We start from the raw sequence: 10311 nt of genomic DNA on the forward strand, positions 1-10311 counted from the left end.
GGAGGAATACCAATGGAGCATAGTGAAGAGGAACATGTGTGACAGAATAAGAAAACTGAATAAATAAAAAGATATTGGGATGGTGAGCAACAGGCAAGCCTCCTTAGCTGGGCCATAATTTTAGGAATTCCTTTCAGTTTTCTATTTTTAAACCAGTAGTAAGTTTTGTTTAAAAAGACAGTGAGCCCTAGCCAGTTTGGCTCAGTGGATAGAGTATCAGTCTGTGGAATCAAAGGCATATGCCTCGACTATGGGCTCGATTCCCAGTGTGGGGTGTTCAGGAGGCAACAGATCAATGATTCTCTCTTATCATTGATGTTTCTATCTTTCTCTCCCTCTCTGAAATCAGTAATATATATATATTTAAAATATAGTGAAACATCCTTTCTTTGATTATTTCCTGAGGGAACAGGGCCTTGTAGCCACGAGAAAAGATTTCTAAGAAATCAACCAGAAGTTTTTTCTGGTGGCATTTTTGTTTATCTGCCATGTTTCCACCCCCTCTGAGTGACTCTCCCCCAGCCTAGAATATTTTTCCTTTTATCTATATATAACAGGAGCGGAGGGATGGGAAGGAATTTTTATGTATAGACTATCTAAAAGGTTCTTTTCCTGCCTCCATGGCTACATCTCACTTGTGAATGGTCCACTAGTTTTCTGTTGATGCCAACATTGCAGCGTTGTGTCCTTGGTAAATATTGATTCAGCCCTCTGTGCAGACCAGCAGTTAGTAAGTGCCTCCTATGTACCCAGCCCTATCCTAGACACTAGGGATAAAAAGATGAATGGGACATTGCCTGGTGCTTACAAAATTCAGATTTGCTGTGGACCCAGTTAATGCAGCAGCCCTGCTTGTAAGTGTCTATTTGAGTTCCCATGCTAGTGATATCCCGGTCCACTGTGATTCCTTCAGATGCCAGCAAGGCCACGCAAACATTTCACAAGGTATATATTATTTACCTCTTCAAACTTAACATTACAGAGACATTAGTGGATGGCTTTTCAAGGGAGGATTTAACTAAAACATCTATGATTCCTCTTCTCTCATTGTTTGGATCCATAGGAACAGTTTGTCTTTTCACGGAAATGTTTTTACTATCAATTAAGCCAAGCAGTAAGAGTTCTTACCGGAGTTCATACTTAGCTAACATGTTAAAAGATAACTCATTTGATGTCCCTGAATCTTGGTAATGAACATAAGAAGTGTGAACATTTCTAGAAGTCACCTAGAAGCTCCCACATTTCAAAAGGACTCATATGTTCAGTTCCTGGAGATCAACCACAAGGTGGAAAACTCATAAAGTATTAACATTGGTACCTCAGGAGCACTGAGGAAATTCTATATTGATTTGTCTTCTTTTGCATCCTGTTACATGTGAGGTAGTTAGTTCAGCTGTTAAATTTATGATGCTGATGTGCTCAAGTTCAGTGTTTCAGCCTCTGCAGACTACTTTGCTTTCAACCAAGGGCATTTCCCACTCGGGTTGGGTCTTTTCAAGTGCCCACCAAGGGTCAGGGCATATGGATGGCTCTGCCTAAATGCATCATTACCTTGGAAGAGACAATGCAACATGCATATTTCATATCTAGTAGTTTCTTCTTAGCTAGAGGGTGCCTCTTGGTCAAGTAACCTATTCAATATCTGAAAAGTTGCAGGATTAACTTCCCATGATACCTACTCTCCTGATCCTGCCCAGCAGTGGTGACTGCTGCCTCCCTGTATGTTGCCTACCACCTTGGCTGCTGCCTGGCTCAGGAAGTTAGTAATCCAGGCTTGGTGGAAAATTCCTCCAAGAAAGTAAGGCTCAGAAAGAACACAAATCAGCAGCTCATAGCTGCATTCAGCCCAAAAAGTTGACCCACACAGACTTGTTTCCCATAATATGAATTAGTTGCTGAATTTCCAGCTTTAGTTGTAAAATGGAAAGGTCAAGCAATGTAGAGCCCAGGCTTCTGCAGGTAGCAATTGGCTGGAGCTTCATAGATGCTACTCCATTCCTTCTAAACATAGGCCCTTCCATCTGCCACACTCCCTACCTGACCCACTCACTTATGTCCCTTTCCTGCCTGGTCCCAGAGGTTTAGGATTTAGGCATTACCTAACCCAGCCCTCTTTTAATAAGCTAGACTGCCATTGCACTATGAGTCAATGGTAGGAACTTCACTGAGGATGCAGGGAGTATTAAATGGCTGCTCATAACACATTTGATGGGAGAACAACCCATTTGATGTTCTTTGGAGCCATCCATGTGTTGTCTTCAGTAAACAAAAATAAGACTAAGTGTGCATTGGGTCATATGGAAGTAATTTATGGATGTGAATTAAGCAGAATCATCAGATTCTTAAATCCAACCACCTGGAGGAGATGCTTGTTGATAAGTAGACACTATTGCAGCCAACTCATATTTGCATCACAGATACTCTTGTTACAATAGACAGTCCACTGAAGATTTACGAAAGCACTCATAATTTAAATCAAATGTGCCTTTGTTTTAAAAATAGAATCGCCGATTTTGTGGGCATCAGCTATTCCCATTTTTGTGTGTCCTCCTTTTAGTAGAAAATAATGCTTCCAATTCAAGATTTTGATTTACCACATTAGATTGGCTAGTCCTATATAATACTTCAACTCCCTTCTTTGTCGTGGTTGTGTTATACAAAATAATACTTATTTGAGGGACTAGTTCATCAGGGAGATAAATGGAAATTAACATAGGCAGCAGCCCTATGTTTGGGTAGGAGCTTCTGCTGCTGTGAGCAGACATGTTTGCAGCACTCATCTGGAGGAGGCCTGGGAGAGAATGTGGTTGGCCACCGAGGCAGGGTGCCCTGTGGAGTGGCCCAGCAGCCCCAACAAGTCCCTCAGCAATTTCTCTCCCTCTTGTTCCTCCAGACAGTCCCATCAGTGCTCCAGGCTCCCTTTGCTCTAGGCCCCACACTATTGTCTATCCTTTCCTTGATTCCCAAGCTCTCAGGGAAGGTCTAAACACCCACCTGCATTGGCACTGTAAGAGGTACAGACATGCTCTTTGGAATTACTATTTCCCCTAGTCCCATCTCAGACTGTCACTACACCCTGGCGGGGACTCCCATGCCAGCAAGCAGAGTGAGCTAACATCTCTACACTCATGCTGGCCTGTACAAGCACTTGGTACATCAGGGAAGCCAGTTAAAACTGTTTGCGCTGTCTTTTCCATGTCTGCAAAATAAGATTGGCAGCACTTCCCTAGCTCCTAAGGCTCTGGTAAAAATTTCTCAGTGCCCCCTGGAAAAGCAGTCCATTAAAATTAAAACAGACATTAATGATGCTTCAGAGAGGGAACTTTTAGTGGATCCCACATGGTGGCTATTTCTCTGACTTGTACATACCCCAGGAGAACTTTCAAGTGCCCCTTCCAGGGAAACATGGGCCACAGTGCCTGGAGGTTGAGGAAGGAACTTTGACTATCAGCCTCAGCTTTGACAAGCACAGGGCAGGAAAGACACCGCTGACAGCCACACTATCAAGGACACGTTTTATTTTTTTAAATGGACAAGCTCAGAATTTGAGTTTGTCAATGCCAGACTCGTAGCCCATGTTCCTGTGCCATTTATAAACCTGTTCTTTTAGGAATTATCTCTTATATCTACAATCAAATACTCAGGCACCTTCTGAAGCTTTCGATCCTTTTGACCATTAACATTGCAATGGAAATTGAAGAAGTTTTTATGTAAAAAGCATGTTTTACATGTCCATAAAGAACTAGTATGGAGGAATATCTGAGGAGAAACTACAGAAAACACACAAAACAGATCTGCTCATTTTATTTTAAATTATATGTTTTTGGTACGAATTAAAAATATAATCTGACTAAAGAAAAGCCGTATTAAAAACTATACAGAAGATCTCTCTTTTCCTCAAAATGGCTTCTCCACACTCTTCCACTCGGCCTATACACTTAGCTCTTGTCTTTCTTCCCGAGGTATCCTCCCAGCTAGGAATTGTCCTGCCCTCCCAGTGGGCCTCAGTGCCTGTCCTGTCATGTCTTCCAACATCAGAAGTGGAAATCAAACAGGCAATAGTTATATAAGAGGCACTTCGTTGGTAACTGCTCCTCATCTGGATTCCTGTTCTGTCTATATTTCCAGAATGTAATTCACCCCAGGGTACACTTACCTCAGATTGTGTGAACAAGTTACATACATTTCTCAGAAAAAAAAATAATAATCAAGTTATATTTTCAAGAAAAATCCTACCACCAAAATAAACACTCAAACCTTTCCTATCTTCTAAAAGCAAAGCTCTTGAATTTCTTGATGCTCACAGCTGCGAGGAGCATGACTCATTTTTTTTAATATCACATGTAGAACCCACCAGATAGCCAAAGACACAGACCAGGGTATGGTAGAGTTTTCTAGCCAAGATGTGATGCAGTAGTAACTGCTGAGAGTTCAATAGTAGCAGCAGTCATTTTTAGTTATGTCTTTATCTGTATAATGGATCGTGTGTAGCCTGGGGCAGAGGGGAAAAGAAGTCTGGGTGAGTCCAGTTGATGCTTTCAGTTAACTTCAAGGCTGATTTACAGTTCAATTAAACGTGGGTGGCCGTCATGTCTCTTTGTCAGATACAGGTCCAAAACATTGTTCTCACTCATATCTGTAATATACATTTGCTCATTGCTGGACTCTCTGAATACTTTTTGTTCTAAATGGTTAGAAATGTCATTCTATATGGAATTTTAGTTTCAGTTAATAAGCCTTAATGTGACTATATTCTAAAACATATATTATTGCATATCCATTCAAGACTTCACAAGATTTTCCCCCCACTATTTTAGAAAGACTCTTGCTAAAGTAAAAGGAAAGAAGAAAGAAGAACAGGACATGATTTGATATCCTGGGGCACATTTTTACTTGGGAACCTTACAGGCAGGCATCATTGAAGCTAAGGGATAAAATAGAATAATTCCTATTTAATCATCAAATCTAAATCTAATAGTGAGGTTGTAATATAACCACCTGAAGAATTTGAATATTAGCTATTTGTAATGACTACTCAAGAATACTGACATTTATATATAAATCATATCTTATTATTTTTATTTGTCTATCAGTATATGAGACAAGGAATGCTATTTTTCCCAAACAATTTTAAATTCTAGAAATTTTTAAGAAAAACAAAGAATAATCATTTCTGAAGTTCTGAGTTTCCATTTAGTATAAATATCTACACTAGAAAGATGCAAATTGACCATATCTTCATGACGCCCACCAGCCAGTCAGGTGTTAGTATGCAAATTAACCCAACAAAGATGGCAAGTTAATTTGCATATGCAGGCGCCAAGCGGCTGGGGGCGGGGCAGGACACTTGTGCCTTCGCCATGGTGGCAACACAGGTGTTTAGCACCATCCCAGCAGCTCCAGGCCTCTGAGCAGTGTGGGAAGGCGGAAAGGCAGCTCTGGGTGGGAGCAAAGGCGGTGTTGGCAGCCAGGGGAAGGAAGGCCCATTCTTGCACAAATCTTCGTACATCGGGCCTCTAGTTTAGTTTAATATAAATCAGTTCTATTTTTATCAATTCTGTGCACATCTGTACATTCCAATAAAATAAAGGATGCTTTTACTTCATGGGAGAAACTAATTGAGTGTTTATACTAAAACTTTTATATAAACTGCAGGAGCAGCCACTAAAAGTGAAAATATCCACATGTGTGAATTCTAACATGAGGGTACACAAAATTATACTTGTAGAAATGAGGCTTGTATTGAGAAGTGGATCCCAGAGTGCAGGAATATTAGCTGACCTTAACCATAACTAAGTTTTACTGGTTATTTCCTAAACAAAGACTCTTGACTGGTTAGTAAACAAACATCTTCTTTATTCATTGCACAAAATTTGGTCAAGGCATTGCACAAAGAATAAATGCTTTTGTTAGAATGTGTTAAAAGTTTCGCTTCTAAGCTTGGCATTTATGGACTGGGACACACAGGACAAACTCCCTGTCCTTTGCAAGGGTATGGAGTTGGAAATGAACTTAAGGATCAAACTCTATGGACCATCTTTTGCATTTGATAGTTTAGTTGTATTTGTGCTTTTAGATTATTAAGAATGTTATAACAGCTTTATTGGAATATTATCTCTTTTTCTCTTTAATATGGGACATTTGAACATTCCCTGAATTTGAAACTTGTTGTTGTTATATCTTGGGAACAAAGTTATTTTTTATGGAAACACATCTTTGAATTATAAATGTAAGTTAATAAATAATACAGAATTGATTATACATTTTTAAATATTTAAAATTTACTAACCAACTTTTTATGTACAGACTAATTCCTTGATCACCTTAGCAAATATTAATTGAAGGATAATGTGAGCATACATTAAAAAGATATGAAATGAAAATGAAAAAAAGGAAATTAGGATCTAAACACATTGTATGTCCACATATATGTTGTCACAGTTTTACAGAAAATACTGTGCATTTGAGTCATCATTTACTGGTACAGTGGCCACCCAGCAGAAGTGCTTAAGTATAAAAATTTCACCATGAAGGGTGGGGCCTGGAAAATTATAATTGCATCAAAACAATGAAAAGTTGAAGAAAATTCCTATTTTTAAATGCCTATTTTCAAAGAGTAGAACTTAAACTAATTTTTTTCCTTCACAGAAGAATGTCTAAATCGCACGTATCTTTTTCTTTAACAGATAATTCTGAAATAATCAGCAGAAATGGAATGGAATGCCAAGAATCTGCATTGAGAATAACTAAACATTGTTACTGTACATACTATCCTGTTTCCTCCTCAATAGAATTGCCACAAACTGCATGCTAAATAAAGATTTAGTTCTTCTGGACAGACCACAACTCTAAGGAGCTAGTGCTGCTATATCATATATGAGTATTAAATATGGTATGCTTAGTATATTCCAACCTAAGATAGTTAACTACCTGAGACCAGCTGTGATGTTTAAAGACATAAAGGATCAAGTTTACTTTGAAAGGGTTTCTAAACATAGTTTCTGTCCTAGGAATATTGTCTTATCTCCATAACTATAGCTGATGCAGAAAGTCCAACCAATTTACTCATTTCGACTCAGAATATTTCAAAGTTAGCAATAAACAAATAGCAGTAGTTTAAAACCTATTCCAAGGGCAGGTTCAATTCCAACTCCAATTACTGTCATTTCATTTTCCCACTGGATCAAAGGGTATGTTTCACTTCTTGACACAAATGCTGCAGCAAAGATGAGAAGTGAAGTAAAAAACTGATACCTGTCCTGCAGGTCTAAAATTTGAATGGAAATTCAAGCACAAGTACTGGGGACACATCAAAGTGTGGTATTCTGTTTGCCTGGAGATGCCGTATTGAATCATGTGATTCTAGAATAACATTAACTAGATTGCAAAAGAAACTTTGCACGGTATGAGCTTCATACCCCACCAAACAAAGTCTTGAAGGTATTATTTTACAAGTATATTTTTAAAGTTGTTTTATAAGAGAGACTTTGTAGAAGTGCCTAGATTTTGCCAGACTTCATCCAGCTTGACAAGAATGAGAGGCTCATGTCAAGAGTCTAATCTAATGGATTAGTCTTTCAAACTCACCATCCATTTGCCTGTTACAGAATAACTCTTCTAAACTAAAAACCTAGTCAAATAAGGAAGCTGTAGGTGAGGAGATCTGTATAATATTCTAATTTAAGTAAGTTTGAGTTTAGTCACTGAAAATTTGACTGTGACTTTAATCTAAATTACTATGTAAACAAAAAGTAGGTAGTTTCACTTTATAAAAAATCCATTACTGTTCTGCATTTCAAAAAGTTGGATTAAAGGGTTGTAAATGACTACAGCATGGAAAAAAATAGTTCTTTTAATTCTTTCACCTTAAAGCATATTTTATGTCTCAAAAGTATAAAAACTTTAATACAAGTACATACATACATATTATATATACACATACACATATATACTATATGGATGAAACATATTTTAATGTTGTTTACTTTTTTAATACTTGGTTGTTCTTCAAGGTAATAGCGATATAATTAAATTTTGTTCAGAAGGTTTGTTTTAAAGTTTATTTTAAGCACTATCGTACCAAATATTTCATATTTCACATTTTATATGTTGCACATAGCTATACAGTACCTACGTAGTTTTTAAATTATTGTTTAAAAAATGAAACAGCTGTTATAAATGAATATTATGTGTAATTGTTTAAAACATCCATTTTTTGTGAACATATTAGTGATTGAAGTATTTTGACTTTTGAGATTGAATGTAAAATATTTTAAATTTTGGCCTCACAGCCTGTTCTGAAAACTGTATGCACCAACCATATCATTTCTTTTTTAGAAAAAAAAGAAATTCACCATTTTAATTAATGTTGATCAAAGTCTAATGACTATCTTATATCATAGATTTGATAACCCTATAAAAAATCACATTCTAAGTGTAATCTTACATAGTGCTTATATTGTTTCATTTGTTTTAATTTGTGGGAAAGTATTGTATCTAACATGTATTTCTTTGGTAGTTTCATCTTTATGTATTATTGATATTTGTAATTTTCTCAATTATAACAATGTAGTTATGCTACAAGTTGCCTAAAACATTCAAACTTATCTTCTTTTTTCTTTTATTCTTTGTTAATTCACTTAAACTCATTGAATACATAGTATCCATTACTAAAGGTAAATTATGTGAATCACTGAAATATTTTTGTAGACTAATTGTTGTAACATTGTCTTTATTGTTTTTCTTTTATTTCATGATTTTGATGTTAAAAATCATTAGCACACAACTATTTTCAGCCCTTTAATGAGCATCAACAACATCACCTGTATCCCCAAGCAAATATAGAGGACTGTATTTTTACTATGAAATCCATTTTCCAGAATTGTGATTATAATATGCAAAGAGTCATAAATATGCCATTGATGATAAGGAGGAGGCAAGGCAAATGCATAGATGTACAAATATATGTACAACAGATTTTGCTTTTTATTTATTTATAATGTAATTTTATAGAATTCTGGGATTTGAGAGGATCTAAAACTATTTTTCTGTATAAATATTATTTGCCAAAAGTTTGTTTATATTCAGAAGTCTGACTATGATGAATAAATCTTAAATGCTTTGTTTAATTACAAAAACAAAATCACCTATATCCAAGACATGAAGATAGCAATTCAACAAATAATGTAGTTAAGAGATGAACTCACCACTTGTATGGGAACTACATTTCACTCTTGGTTTTCAGGATATAATAGCACTTCACCGAAATATTCTTTTAGCCATACCACTGGTAAACATTTCTACTAAACCTTTCTGTAACACTTAAAGAATTTCCTCACTCATTACCTTACAGTGTAAACAGGAGTCTAATTTGTATCAATTCTATGTTTCGGTTGTAATATTCAGTTCACTCACCCAATGTACAACCAATGAAATAAAAGAAGCATTTAAAAGGATTTCTGACCTTCCTCCATTTTGTGTTGAGACAGATAGATAATTAGCCAAACGAATTGGTTTTGACATTCACAGAGATAACAATTGGTAATGTCAAAAGAGAGCAAACTCTGGTCTTCAAATGGGAGACTGATAGTTTTCGCTTTTGCTTTTGGCTTTTTACAAGTAAGAAAAGCAACTTAAAAGGATCATTTTAGAAGTATCTTTAGTATTCTTTGAAATTAGAAGTAAAAATAAATCCTACACTCAGCCCTCTGCTACAGGATTCTGCCTGAATATGAAGGCGTGTGAACATCAATAACCAAATGGGGAACAAAATATCAGTTACAGACTCATACATAGAGAGCAGGCTGACAGCTGTCAGGTTTGGGGGGTTGGAGTGTGTGGAGGGATTGAGCAAAAAAGAGAAAAAACTCATGGACACAGACAGCGATGTGGTGATTGCCTGGGGGAGATGGGGGCTAGGGGAGGGAGTGAAGAGAGGTGGAGGAGGGTATGGGGGATAAACGGTGATGGACAGAGACTTGACTTGAGGTGATGAACACACAATACAGTGTACAGACGATGTGTTGTAGAATTTGCACCTAAAATCTATATAATGTAATCAGTGTCAGTTCAATAAATTCAACAAAAAGGAAAAATATCTATCAGTTTCATTAACAGACAAGGAAGTGCCCTATAATCCAGCAGACAGGCTTCCCACAAGAGCCTGATCAGACAACACGGCTTAGACCTGAGGCTGCAGAATGAGCCAGAATGGCGAGTCCTGTTCTGTGTAGACATCCTAGCCAGGTGGACCAAGAAGAGAACAAAAGCTGAGCATCGTACCTGAGGGAAGGTGTTCAACAAAGAGAATGC

The 10311-nt window shown here is 37.0% G+C and overlaps 1 protein-coding gene across 7 annotated transcripts in view; it reads left to right on the forward strand.

Moving 5' to 3' along the window:
• MBNL2 (muscleblind like splicing regulator 2) overlaps positions 1–9455 on the forward strand; it is a 164682-nt gene extending 155227 nt beyond the window's left edge. For all 7 annotated transcript variants that reach the window (XM_059684980.1, XM_059684979.1, XM_059684982.1 and 4 more), the window contains one exon: positions 6687–9455. In XM_059684980.1, coding sequence (XP_059540963.1) covers positions 6687–6701 — 15 coding nt within the window. In that variant the 3' untranslated portion in view covers positions 6702–9455. The remainder of the gene's footprint in view (positions 1–6686) is intronic.
• Positions 9456–10311: the final 856 nt, after the last annotated feature.

The sequence above is a fragment of the Myotis daubentonii genome, chromosome 2 (assembly GCF_963259705.1).
Source record: "Myotis daubentonii chromosome 2, mMyoDau2.1, whole genome shotgun sequence".
NCBI classification, from domain to species: Eukaryota; Metazoa; Chordata; class Mammalia; order Chiroptera; family Vespertilionidae; genus Myotis; species Myotis daubentonii.